General features: G+C 44.2%; 1 protein-coding gene across 2 annotated transcripts; it reads right to left on the reverse strand.

The window, feature by feature from the left end:
* Positions 1-948: 948 nt before the first annotated feature.
* On the reverse strand, positions 949-13,814 carry LOC148647712 (uncharacterized). 2 transcript variants are annotated; one of them, XM_088607663.1, is made up of 4 exons: positions 12,783-13,814; positions 5,181-6,424; positions 3,490-3,602; positions 950-3,095 (listed from the first exon to the last, which is right to left on the reverse strand). In XM_088607663.1, exons 1-4 carry the CDS (start codon positions 13,306-13,308, stop codon positions 2,966-2,968), a joined length of 2,013 nt encoding a protein of 670 aa, XP_088463789.1. In that variant the 5' UTR covers positions 13,309-13,814; the 3' UTR covers positions 950-2,965. The 2 variants fall into 2 exon arrangements, with proteins under 2 accessions (XP_088463790.1, XP_088463789.1); XM_088607664.1 differs by having other exon boundaries at positions 949-3,602; positions 12,783-13,436.
* Between the last annotated feature and the right edge of the window lie 397 nt (positions 13,815-14,211).

Here is a 14,211-nt window from a genome sequence, read left to right on the forward strand (position 1 = left end):
TTGACCACTTTTTGTGACCACCCTTCCTTGAGAAACTAAAATAGAAAAACACTGGACAGGTCAGAGCACAGTTGTGAATCAAAGGCTTCTCTAAAAACCCAGTATGCCTGAAGCAAGTTCCTTCCTTACTGCCATTGTGTGACGTGAGTAAGAGATTCCGATAAAAAACCTGGCATGCAAGAAAAAAGAAGATGACTGAAATTAGTCAGAAGCAGTAGAGCAGTCTCTGCAGTGACTGCAGTCGGAAAGCTCTGCTCTCCTGCCGATGTCAATGAGGTCTCGCCCACCTTCCTTGGGCGGCAGGAACAGCACACCCAGTGCAACCCGTCCCAAAAGAAATCTACCAGGAGATTATTCAGGAGAATAACACGCACCAGCCTGTGCCACAGCACTGAGGATACCAGATTATCGATAATAAGGATAATCTGCCTCCGTAAGACATTTTCAACAACAACCCTCTCCAATTCTGCCATCTGCCCCTCACCTAATCAACTGTTCCCTCCCAGTTCTCTAATGCCACACCTCCTGCTCCAAGCTAAACCCCCCCCTGGTTGATTTTCCCCCTGGTATATCTGGAGATCTAGTCCTTTCCCAGTCCCTCAGCAGAAGAGCAGTGCTCTTGCCCAGCTGACCCTCTCAAAGACATCCTGGCAACAATTTAAGACTGCAATTTCCCAGCTATCTCAGACAAACACAACTATGTCATCTGGGGCTGGATTGTGGTGTTTGTAGGCCCTAGGCACTTGCACTCCGAAATGGGAAAAAATAGGGGCAGACACTAATTGAATGACACCGATTGACACGAACCACTTTAAACTATTCTAATGCTAAACCACGTGATTGATGGAGCGAGTTGAGAGACCATCACTTTGATACTTCTAGTTTCTAGAACAGCTGCTAGACAGCATCTGATTATTCATTACTGATTTAGTTTTTCATTAATGGAATAAAGGTATTTTTAAAACCTCAACCTCTCTCAGTGCAGTGTTATTGTACTGTAGTGTCCAGTAGGTGTCTGTATTAACCCCTCTCTCTATCAGTGCAGTGTTAATGTACTGTAGTGTCCAGTAGTTGTCTGTATTACCCCTCTCTCTCAGTGCAGTGTTAATGTACTGTAGTGTCCAGTCAGTCTCTGTATTAAGCGCTCTCTCTGTATCAGTCTGCAGAGCCAGCTTACCAACACATAGACCATTGCTCTGTTTATGGAGACAGCCCTTCAGGTGAACAAGGGACAGGGGACTCCTGGCCATCTCTACCTCTTTCCTCCTTCTTCAGACTCCCACCCTCTCCTTACTCAAATTCAGCCTGAAAGAGCTTTATTTGAATGACTAAGGCAATTAAACTAGCTGGACTTTTATTGTACAGCATTTATTAGAGGCTCTGTTCCTCAGGCTGAGACAGGAGATCACACACTGTATTATTATTATTGAGAGACGGGCTAACTGTCAGTTTTTCAAACTGGGACAGAAGATCACACACAGTATTATTATTGAGAGACAGGCTCACTGTTCCTTAGGCTGGGACAGGAGATCACACACTGTATTATTATTATTGAGAGACAGGCTCACTGTCTGTTCCTCAGGCTGGGACAGGAGATCACACACTGTATTATTGTCATTGAGAGACAGGCTCACTGCCTGTTCCTCAGGTTGGGACAGGGGATTACACACTGCATTATTATTATTGAGAGACGGGCTCACTGTCTGTTCCTCAGGCTGGGACAGGAGATCACACACTGTATTATTATTATTGGGAGACAGGCTCACTGTCTGTTCCTCAGGCTGGGACACGAGATAACATACTGTATAATTATTATTAGGAGACAGGCTCACTGTCTGTTCCTCAGGCTGGGACAGGGGATTACACACTGTATTATTATTACTATTATTATTATTATTATTATTATTATTATTATTATTATTATTATTGGGAGACAGGCTCACTGTCTGTTCCTCAGGCTGGGACAGGAGATAACATACTGTATTATTATTGATAGACAGGCTAACTGTCAGTTTCTCAGGCTGGGACAGAACATCACACACAGTATTATTATTATTGAGAGACAGGCTCACTGTTCCTCAGGCTGGGACAGGAGATCACACACTGTATTATTATTATTATTGAGAGACAGGCTCACTGTTCCTTAGGTTGGGACAGGAGATCACACACTGTATTATCGTCATTGAGAGACAGGCTAACTGTCAGTTTCTCAGGCTGGGACAGAAGATCACACACAATATTATTATTATTGAGAGACATGCTCACTGTTCCTCAGGCTGGGACAGGAGATCACACACTGTATTATTATTATTGGGAGACAGGCTCACTGTTCCTCAGGCTGGGACAGGAGATCACACACTGCATTATTATTATTGAGAGACAGGCTCACTGTTCCTCAGGCTGGGACAGGAGATCACACACAGTATTATTATTATTGAGAGACAGGCTCACTGTTCCTCAGGCTGGGACAGGAGATCACACACAGTATTATTATTATTGAGAGACAGGCTCACTGTTCCTCAGGCTGGGACAGGAGATCACACACTGTATTATTATTACATAAGGCAGGTCTTGAGCTCAGTTAGTCATGAAATAGTCCTTATGCGGGTTCTACTGTCACAAACAATCGAAAAGAAAATAATTGAGGGATACCCAAAGTCAATTCTTGATCTAAATCCAGAACCAGAAAGATTAATCCAGAAAAAAGAATGAAGAATACAATCCAGAAGCTGAAGATGAGAAACAGGCAAAGTCCAAAACTAGGTAAGGAATCCAGGTAAAAAAACAGAAAAACATGAACTAAGAACAACAAACTGTTTGGCAATTTTGTCATCTATCTACAGGACAGCACACTGCCCTTGGTTCACTCCTGTTTTGTTGACATCCTTTTGTCTGGAGTCTGCATGCTCTTACCCATACTCCCATGGGATTGTATCAGGTGCTGGTGCTCCCTCCCTCCTCCTCCTCAACTGTGTGTAAGCTGTTTAATTGGCATCTCAACACTTCCTGCCTGCCCAGTAAAGTACCAGCATTGATTTTCCAGTGTTGAGATGGTTTCCAGGTTGATGCAGCCTTTAACAGCAAGAAGTGTCTCCCTGATAGAAGGTGGATGAATTAGTACTGCTTCATTTTTATATTTATTATGCCCTACTCCATTGTGCTGGTTATTGTGATGTGCCTCCATGTCCAAATTTGGAAGACGTTGTTAGGCATGTACCTGAGGGTATATTCATTTCCTCTGAGGTATTTTAAACCTTTTGTTTTTTACAGTCCCACAGTGGCACCATAACACAAATTTAGGAAGGTTTTTGTTCTGCTGTTGTCATGGGTTTTTGCTGGGGGGGTTATAAACAGTTATTGACATCATCGCTGACATTACTTGTGTTAAATGCTTAAATGCTGTCATTGAGACATCATTCATAATGAATTTTCTCAGGAGAACAGCAGATTGTTATTTTATACTTGTCTCATGTCAGCGAATCCCGTTACCTCCAGTCCTCCAAGTCTTCTCCAGCCTCCTGGGAAAAACAGCAACAAGAAGAACACTGATTGCGCTCAGTAATCTTACCAGGATGCTGGAAACTGTGGAAACGACACAGCGCCTGAGCAGAGTGGGGGAAAAAAAGGATGCAATGGTTGAGTTAATGAGCAAAGAGGCAGAAATGGTCTTTATACACACTTGTGGCTACACACTCACTGCTAGGCCAAATTTTCCCAGAAGCCAATTAACCTACAAGTATGCCTTTGGACTGTGGGAGGAAACCCATGAGAATAGGATGGGAACATGCAACCTCCACCCAGACAGCACCCCAGGTCCAGAATTGAACCCAGGGCCCCAGAGCTAAGAGGCAGCAGTGCTATCCACCGCACCACTTCATTCCTTCCTGTTAAAAGGCAAGGTCACCTACTGTGCTCTGGGCTTTCATGTAGGCTGACCAGAGGAATGTTTTGACAGCAGGACCTTCAATTCTGTTTTAATGTTGAAATATACAGTTACAAGCATACCTGTTTACCCATATGTTAAAACAGTATCATTTACTGTATTTAACCCCCCTATGCGTGGTGAGTCGAAATACTAGGAAAAACATTTTTTTTAACTTAGATATTCCATGTTGGATTAATTGTGAAAACGTGAAAGCATGTGAATGTATGTTGCCATACTCATACTTAATTTTGGGTTTGACTCGTGTCTTGGAAATGGCCCTGGTCTGCCCAGCCACTGGCTGTTGAAGTAGACCTGTCTTCTTTCAAGACACAGTGGGTGAGCCTGTAGTCATATCAGCAGGCGCTTCTTTACACAGAGGGAGGTGGGAGTGGGGAGCAAGCTGCCCAACCATGTTGCTGAAGCCAAGACCCTGGATCTTCTCAAGAAACTAGATCTAAATACCAAACTGGCTCCCCCCATTTCTATAATCTTAATGCTGTCAATCGTTATTTTCTATGACATTTAGTTTGTTGCGGCACACAGTGAAAGTTACCATTTGCTTTGCTTTGAACTGTGAGATGTGCTGCACTGTACTGTGCTACCTGTGGTGAAGCTTGAGAAAAGTGAAGCACATTAAACATTTTGTTTTTTAGTGTTCTTTTTAGACTTTTACAAAACTCTGTCCCTGTACTCAAGCTAGCTTCTTAATAAAAGCTTGTTCAATAAAACAACTAAAGGTGTCCAAGTCTGTAGGAGGAACACTGGGGAGCAGGTCTGCAGTTGAAAGACTCAAAAACTGGTGACCAACACAGGGATACTACTGATTACCATTTAAAAAACTGATTTGAAAGAAATAGTAAAAACTGTTTCAAATAACACCCATGGTATTGATCTCAAAGGAAGGTTGTAGAATCAGGAAACATCTTATTGAAATTACAATTATTTTGTCATAAAAAGGGTGAAGTCTTCCACATATAAGTCAAAGAACTCAGTCGGGAGGAGGAAACCTTTGGTTTAGCTTTTACATTTCTACAACAAGGCTCATAAAACTGTCAATGAATACAAGGTTGCAACAGATATTCAGAAAAGTAACTAATCTCAAATGCATCATTGCTTTAAAATCCTCTGCTCATCCTCTGTGGATGAGCTGATGCCTTTTTAACTGTGTTAAATCAATAAAGCCCCTCCCACACTCACTGCAGCCGAATGGTTTCTCTCCTGTGTGAGTGCGCTGGTGGTTTTTTAAGGTGTCTACCTGACCAAAACTTTTTCCACACTGACTGCAGATGAACGGTCTCTCTCCCGTGTGATGCCTTTTAAATTGGGTTAAATCCATGAAGCTCTTCCCACACTCACTGCAGCTGAATGGTCTGTCTCCTGTGTGAGTGAACTGATGCCTTTTTAATCGTGTTAAATCAATAAAGCTCTTCCCGCACTGGCTACAGATGAAAGGCGTCTCTCCACTGTGAATCAGCTGATGCCTTTTTAATTTTCTTAACTCAATAAAGCTCTTTTCACACTGATTGCAGCTGAATGGTCTGTCTCCTGTGTGTATGCGTTGGTGAGTTTTTAAGTGGCTTGAATTACTAAAGCTTTTCCCACACTGACTGCAGCTGAACGGCCTTTCCCCTGTGTGAGTGCGCTGGTGCTTCTCTAAAGTGCATGACGAACTAAAGCTCTTCCCACACTCACTGCAGCTGAACGGTCTCTCTCCTGTATGAGTGCGCTGGTGGATTTTTAAGTTGCCTGATGTACTACAACTCTTCCCACACTGACTGCAGCTGAACGGTCTCTCCCCTGTGTCAATGCGCTGGTGGATTTTTAAGTTGCCTAACTGGCTAAAACTCTTCCCACACTGACTGAAGCTGAATGGTTTCTCTCCTGTAGAGATCCTCTGGTGGCTATCTGAAGTGTTTAATGGACAGAAATGCTGTTGCTGTCTGTGCTGTGGTGATAGTTTCTCCATTTCATCTGTGGAAGGCCTGGGCTGACTCTTCCTGACCCTCTGCAGCTTCTCTCTTTGCAAGTCCCCCCTGTACTGACCCCTCTCTGCGTGCTGTAACTCAGTAATGTCCTCTTCGCCATCAACATCACATCTCTGTTCTTTAGTATAAATCAACTGGGGACGCATGTCCTGCTCTGCAAGGTTTAAAACATCCATTTCCTCTTTTTTGAGCTCTTGTGCAAACACAGATTTCTGTTCATTAAAATGTTGCTTTGCAACATCCTTCATGTCCAGATTAAAACATTTCTCTGCAAAGTCATCAGATACTGAGAGCCCAGGTGTCTCGCTCTCAGGCTCGGTCTTCATCCTGGGCACAGAGTCTAGATCCTCAACACTCTGTCCGCTCTCTGTGTGCTGCGCGCTGAATGTCTCTTTCCCTTCTGCACCAGTGAGCTCTGTCTCGTGCATCAGACTGTAGACCCTCTCCTCCTCACTGGGCTGCTGTCCAAGAGGAGCCCTCTCCCCAGCATCAGGGAGAGCACTGATCTCTGACCCTGAAAACATAGGACAAAAGAATGAGACCTTTGAGTCAGGGTCAAAACCAAATATAAAGTACCTGCATATTAAAACAAGATAACATTGAACAAATGTTAACAATTGCCTACCTTCAGATATTATAAGTATGTTTGCTGTTATATTCCAAGATTAAGGTAAAATAATAGTGAATGAACACAATAAGGTTTCTATTGTTGAGTCAATACTACAACACTGCATCCAATTATTCAAACTCCATGCAAAATAAAAAAAACAGTGAATCCAATACTCGACAAATTTCAAATCTGTGGTTAAATCATAAATCCTAGTTTACACATCATCAAATTGGCAAACTGAATTCTGAACAAGTACACATCCTGGAGAACTACCACCCAGTTTTAGACAGCCTGCAATCACAGCACCATGGTAAGTGCAGTTTCACACACTGTAAACACATGGAGAGGAGAGTTTTCTCTCTGTAAAGCTCTTACCACCACCGCCTGCCTCAGTCCCAGCAGCTACTCAATCACAGAAACCAGCAAAGCGGGTCTAACAGTAATCGAGAAATCAGCTGCAACAAAATTAAAACTTCAGATTTAAAAAAAAGGAAACTTTATTTGCATAAGAATTATTCCTAAGGAAGACAGAAAACAATGAAGATACCACACACCACAAAATCACCCGCCTAAATCTCAAACCACAGGGAAGTGATAGCCCAAAATATCAGTACAATGCACTAGAAACAAATGTAAGCATCAATATAAACGAATCAAACAAATGATGACATGAAATAAATAGGAGGCTTGCAAATCTGAAATTTCAAAATGTCAAACATATAGCCTGCAGGGTGCCAATAAGTTTTTGTTTGGACCACATTCCCCCAGAATGCCTTGGAGAATGTTCCAGTGACCTTATTAGTCACCAGATCAGTTGGCAGAAGACACCTGATGACTTTACAACCAGGCCACTGAAGTGAGTGGATCCTTATGAAATTGGAGAATTGTGTAGGATTTCAACTGGAGACAACAGCTACTGAAAGAAAGGATGTCTTCATGAGCTACTGTCGTGAGCTGTCCAGTTTGTTCAGCCTGTGTAATCTCTCTTGAGACACAACATACATTTTCTCCTGGTATGCAAAAACATAGCACAGATTCTCTCTGAATACAGGCTGGCCAGGGGAGAGACACTGGAGGCTGTAAGAGTGTAGATTACAGGCTCGCTGGGTAAGAGAGACACTGGGGCTGTAGGAGTGTGGATTACAGGCTGGCTGGGTAAGAGAGACTGTCACGCCCGACATCCCTCCCTAGAGGGCGCTCCACTGCTCCCATTATTGGTCGTGTGATTAAGCTCTCCAGGTGTACCCTTTTAGTGTTATTATTTAAAGACTAGCTCCTCCAGTCCTCGGGGCTCATCATTAGGGTAAGATGTCGCGAGGCCCGCCTAGCACCAGGAAACCCTACGTCCGTCTCCTGAGGGCATAGGCCTCATCCCCGACGCCTCCCGCTTCCTGAGCCCGGGGTCTGGAGGATCTCGCCCCGTCACCCCTGGACCTCCATGTTTTGTCTGTCCGTGTGCTCCCCCCTCCCTAGGATTTTAACTTTGTCGCATCCCAGGATGGATTTCTAGTTGATGGACTCTCGGACTGTGCTTTGACCTGCCCTTGGACCCGTTTGGATTTGGATGCCGTTTTGTCTTCCCCGTACACTGTCTCGGACTGTCACTATTATTTTGTGCACTATTAAACCCCTCTGTGTTCCCTTTTACCGCGCCTCCTGTTTTCTTCAGCTCTTACCACATCGCATAGGGTTTTCTACAAGATCCGACACGGATTCCAGTCCGTGTTCGTGACAGAGACACTGGGGGCTGTAGGAGTGTAGATTACAGGCTGGATGCGTAAGAGAGACACTTCAAGATTCAAGATTTCTTTATTTGCCATATACAACGAGTGTATTGGAATGCTTACTCGTCCAGCTGTACGCAGTAACATTAGAGAAAAAAAACAATTAGGCACAAATGACAGACATGCACAATAAATTTACACAATAGACGTTATATTCCAACCAAGACAGGACATAATGCAAACAGTCCAGTACCTTAAAGTCTTTAAAGTGCAGGTGCTAATATGTGCAGGTGCTAATCTGAGCTGTGTGTGATGCGGACTGCTTGGGGGAAGAAACTGTTTTTCAACAATCTATTGGTCAGTGTTCTGATACTGCGATGCCACCTACCAGAACCCCAGGGGTGAAAACAGGTTACAGATTACAGATAGGGTTGTAGGCTGTCGTATAAATGGCTGACCCTGCACTCTGACCCCAAGCTTCTCTCTCCCTGTATGTGTATCTCATGGAGAGCAAGCTGGGGTATGAGAAAATACACATTCCTGATAAAAGAAATTGTGTATGGGCAATAAAGTGATTGTATCTTATATGGGTCAGTTTTCACAGAAGCTAATTAACCTATCAGAATGTCTTTTTGGCTGTGGGAGGAAACTAACAGGAATACAGGGAGAGCATGCAAACAGATTACGACACAGATTTAAATGAGTATACCGACGCGGTCACCAGCTATATTAAATACTGCACCGACGTTTGTGTACCAGAAATGAAAATTAGGTCATTTCCCAATCAGAAACCGTGGTTCAACCACGACATACGCAATAAAATAAAAGATAGATCCACCGCGTTCAAATCGGGGGACGAAGAGCTGTACAAGAAATCACGGTATGCATTAGAAGAAGTTTATGCATTAAAACGCGCCAAACAGAGCTACAGAATGCAGCTTGAAACGCAGTGCGCTGACACCCGGAGGCTGTGGCAGGGATTACAGTCAATCACAGGCTACAAGGGCTGCAGCCAAGAGATTGACACGAACAACGCATCCCTGCCTGACGAGCTGAACCACTTCTATGCCCGCTTTGATGCTCTGAACATGGGCAATGCTGAGAAGACCCCAAGTGTGCAGGGCGAGTTTGTTCTGAAACTCTCAGAGCAGGACGTGCAGAAGACTCTGAGCAGGGTGAAAATCCGTAAGGCTGCAGGGCCTGATGGGATACCACCTCACGTCCTGAGGACATGTGCAGCCCAGCTGACCACAGTGTTTACAGACATCTTTAACTCCTCCCTGTCACGGTCCATGGTCCCCACGTTAAAAAAACCACTATTGTTCCAACCCCCAAAAAGACAAAAGTGGCATGCCTGAATGATTACCGCCCAGTAGCATTAACATCTGTGGTGATGAAATGCCTGGAGAAGCTGGTGTTGTCACACATCAACTCCTCCATCACAGAGTCCCTGGACCCCCTGCAGTTTGCCTACCAGAGCAACAGATCAGTGGATGATGCTGTCTCCCTGGCTCTGCATACAGCCTTGGAACACCTGGACACTAAGAACTCGTATGTGAGAATGCTGTTTGTGGACTACAGTTCAGCATTCAATTCCATCATACCCAGTCAACTGGTGACAAAGCTCAGGGGATTAGGTCTGTGCAACTCTGTCTGCAACTGGCTGCTGGACTTTCTTATCGAGAGACCACAGGTGGTGCGGATAGGCAATAAAACATCAACACCACTCACCCTGAGCACTAGAACCCCACAAGGCTGCTGTCTAAGTCCAAGGTTGTACTCCATATTTACTCACGACTGCACAGCAAGACACAGCAACAACCGCATCATTAAGTTTGCCGATGACACCACTATAATAGGACTGATCAGTGATGATGACGAGTCCACTTACAGGGATGAAGTTGTACAGCTGCTTAGGTGGTGTCATAGCAATAACCTGGACTTGAACATAAAGAAAACGAAAGAGCTAATAGTGGACTTTCGGAGACACAGGCCACACACTCACAGCCCACTCAGTATTGATGGAACGGAAGTGGAAACAGTCACCAGCTCTAGGTTTTTGGGAATTCACATCTCTAAAGATCTAACCTGGACTGTGAACACTGACTCTATCATGAAGAAGGCTCAGCAGCGCCTTTATTTCTTGAGGTGCCTCAAGCAATGGGGGATGCCAATACATGTGTTGGTGAACTTCTACCACTGCACTATCGAGAGCGTCCTCACCAACGGGATCACCGTGTGGTATGGCAACACCTCTTCGCGAGAAAGAAAGGCACTGCAGAGAATGGTCAATATGGCCCAGAAGATCATCGGCTGCGGTCTCACTGAGATTAAACAGCTCTATGAGGACCGCTGCCGTGGTAGAATTCTGGCCATCACAGAGGACAGTCACCACCCCGGGCATGAGCTCTTCACCCCACTGCCCTCAGGCAAGAGATATAAGAGCATACGGACACTTACCACTAGATTCTTCAATAGCTTCTATCCACAAGCAGTGAGACTGGCGAACACATTTAGCCATCCCCCTCGGACCACACCTACACCATCACCATCTACCTCATTGTAATTTATTTATTGTACGTCTCCAGTCATTGTTTACACGTCTGTATTGTTTACATTCAAACTGTCTGCATGTTTACTTGCACATTGTCTATTGTTTGTTTGTACATTGTCTTGATGCACTGTTTGCACTTTGTTTTGTTTTTTTTACACTTGTTTTACAATCGAGAGAGTTTCTGTAAGCAAGAATTCCATTGTACCAGCACCGGTTACATATGGCAATAAAGTTCAAGTTCAAGTTCAAGTTCAGATTACAGACATGTAATATCACTCCATGCAGACAGCTCCAAAATCGGCAGCCATATGCGCCAGAACGCTCCCCACACATCAGCTATCAGTGGGGAGGAGAGCAGAGTGATGAAGCTAATTCATAGATGGGGATTATAAGGAGGCCATGATTGGTAAAGGTCGGGAGAAATCTGGCCAGGACGCCGGGGTTACACCCCTACTCTTTTCGAGAAACACCCTGGGATTTTTAATGACCACAGAAAGTCAGGACCTCGGTTTTACGTCTCATCCGAAGGACGGCGCCTGTTTACATCACAGAGTCCCCGCCACTATACCGGGGCATTATGACCCACATGGACTTCAGGGTGAGCGCCCCCTGCTGGCTCCACTGACACCTCTTCCAGCAGCAACCTTAGTTTTTCCCAGGAGGTCTCCCTTCCAGGTACTGACCAGGCTCACACCTGCTGAGTTTCAGTGGGTTGCCAGCTGTAAGTTGAGTGGCAGAGTGGTATGCTGCTGGCTAAGGTAAGAGAGACAAAATCACTCATCCTGTACATTTGTAATTATGACAATTCACTGGTGTGCCATTCTGAACATGGCATGTTAAACTATATAGAAAATCTAGATCAGGACAGCCTAACTGCAATTCATAGTGATTTGTCATTGTCTTACTTTCTGAATGAAAAAAAATGTATTTTTTCAGTGATTATGACACTTTGGTATGACAAATAATATGCTTCAATGCCAGAATAAATAATCGGGGAAAAAAGCCCACAGTGGACATTCATAGTTGAGATTATAGGAATGTTAGATATCAGGTGGGGACTTGTGTCAGCACGTGTAGGCTACAAAGGAATAAGTAAAGGTTTATTCCCTGCTGAAAAGAGAAGAAAGAAAACATGTGTCAGCACGTGTAGGCTACAAAGGAACAAGTAACAGGTTTATTCCATGCTGAAAAGAGAAGAAAGAAAACACAACGTTTCAGCTGTGGAGCCATCTCTGGGTGTGAGAAAGACAGGGCAGATGGGCCTTAGCAATAGAGCACAAATCGCTGTCTTTTTTTCCCCCAATGTGTTCTCTCATGCCATGTTCAGAGGGTCATATTTTAAAAATGGTACAGCAAATGTTCTTCTGCCTCAGGAGTTTGACAATCTGTAACATTGTCTCTCACACCTCGGTGTCAGAATTGTGAAATGATTTTATAATCAGGGGGGAGGGCCCATAGTAATAAGCAGAAAGTGCAATCACCTTTTCCCAGGGCAAGTTTTGTGTTATTGTGAGTTTTTTAAATTGGTGTTCGAGTTTCTGAAATATATTCCATACATAAATACAATTTAAACAGTCACTATTTATTTGGATATTCCTTTTCACCGAGGACATCTACAGTATTCCACCCGGATCAGTACTGACCGAGGAGCGCCATCTACAAGCGAAAGACGACATAACACCACAGCAGCGGCATTGAAGGTGGAACAAAAAACGCGAATAAGAAGCCAACTTCAGCCTCGTCTAAACTGGAGCATCATTAACCAGAGTTTGACACCCCTGATATGAGTCTATGTAAGTGTGAACGTGTTTTCAGCCCTGTTACCGTTTTCAGTTCCCTAACCAGACAACTACAGCTCAGTTTGCAGAAAAGAACTCAGCTGCTACATCACATAGATCTTTGCCACTACACTCAAGACAGTGAGGAAGATAAAGACACCTTTTAAACACACATAAATAGACTTCATACCCGTCACTGGACTGACCTGGCAGCTCCGGGTCTGTGTCCATTTCTGCCTCTATTCCTGCAGTGACTTCACAGGGAAGCGTGTGCCCAACATGATCTGTCTGTCCCCGATCTCCTCCTGCCCCCAGCTCCTTCTCCCACAGCTGCAATCTGCACTTCAGGCTCTCGTTTTCCTTCTTCATCTGCGCGATCTCACCCCCGACACTGTCCTCCACACACTGCATGATTCTCAGCACGGCCCATCGCACCAGAACCCGGCCGACGCTTCGGAGTTTGTCTTGAAACTCGTCCTCGAAGTCAGACATCCTGTTTCTGAAAACCTCTGACACTTCATGCACGATCGACCTGAGTAAAACCTCCATGAAAGAGTGAAGTTTGGTTTCCAGAATTAACACACAACTCGCCATTTTTCTACGGAATCGATTTGCCATGAGGGGGAGAACTGCTGCGGCCACGACTCTGAGTTTGTTTGCACACACAGCAAGAAAACAGGAACTGATCACTCGTCCCACAAAGACGAGTTCCGGGTCAAGCTGCGCTTCCATAGCAACTGTTGCTATGAAACAGAAAAGGGGCTTCTGCGCTGTGGACTGTTATTGCCAAATCGCCGCCGACTTTGCTCAGTTAAATGTATCAAAGACAGTTGTAAAAGGGTTTCAGAAATAAAAGAATATATAGTAATTTTGAATGACTGACTTCTTTTTTAAACATTTTTGTTGCAACACTGATACCGTATATACAGTACAATACACACGATAGTACATATAACATCAGGGCACGTAACCTAGTTGCATCTTACAAAAAAGGAGGTAAATAAGGCACGCACAGCTTCCATATTCTTACATTTAGAAATAGTTGGGTGATGGCTCCTTTGATGAGGACATTGAGACTCCTGAAGCAGTACGTTGCCTAATGAAATCACGTGGGCGAATCAGTCTGGGTTTGCTAGTTATAGAAGGCTCGGCCTGTATATTTTTATTCATTGTGCTTTTTATGTGCATCTTTTCATATTTGGAGGTCTTTAGCTTGTGGAATAATGAATATAGAAACTTTTTCTAATGTACATTATTTATAGGGGCTTGAAATGGGAAACTAACAACCGGATTTGCATATAAAAATGGAGACGGGCTGTGTGTATAGTATGCTGTCCAATCTCAACATTGAACTAAATTGACTTTCAATTAAAAATGCACTGCAGTTTGTTTTGTTACAAGAACATGAGTGAAACACGTTGAAGATCTACTAACCAAATGATCCAAAACATTCAGAAAAGATATTTATTTAATGGAGGTTTTCTTCACGGACTTTAGCAGCTGCTGATTTTCTGTGGTCGGCCAGAGGGAGCTGAGGCCTGCTGGCGATCAGGGCTGCTGGAAGTGCGCTCGCTGTGAGGAGATGAGCCCTGCTCTCCCCCCATACTGCCCCCCTGCCATCCTGAGCATGACTCT

The sequence above is a fragment of the Lepisosteus platostomus genome, chromosome 15 (assembly GCF_059453375.1).
Source record: "Lepisosteus platostomus isolate fLepPlt1 chromosome 15, fLepPlt1.hap1, whole genome shotgun sequence".
NCBI lineage: Eukaryota > Metazoa > Chordata > Actinopteri > Semionotiformes > Lepisosteidae > Lepisosteus > Lepisosteus platostomus.

Coding starts and splice junctions, on each gene's coding strand:
- LOC148647712 (XM_088607663.1), bottom strand. CDS start 13,308: ATGGAAGCGCAGCTTGACCCGGAACTCGTCTTTGTGGGACGAGTGATC. Junction 3,603..5,180: donor GTGGAAAAAGTTTTGGTCAG/GTAGACACCTTA, acceptor CACTCTGCTCAG/GCGCTGTGTCGTTTCCACAG. Junction 3,096..3,489: donor GAAGACTTGGAGGACTGGAG/GTAACGGGATTC, acceptor ACCTTCTATCAG/GGAGACACTTCTTGCTGTTA.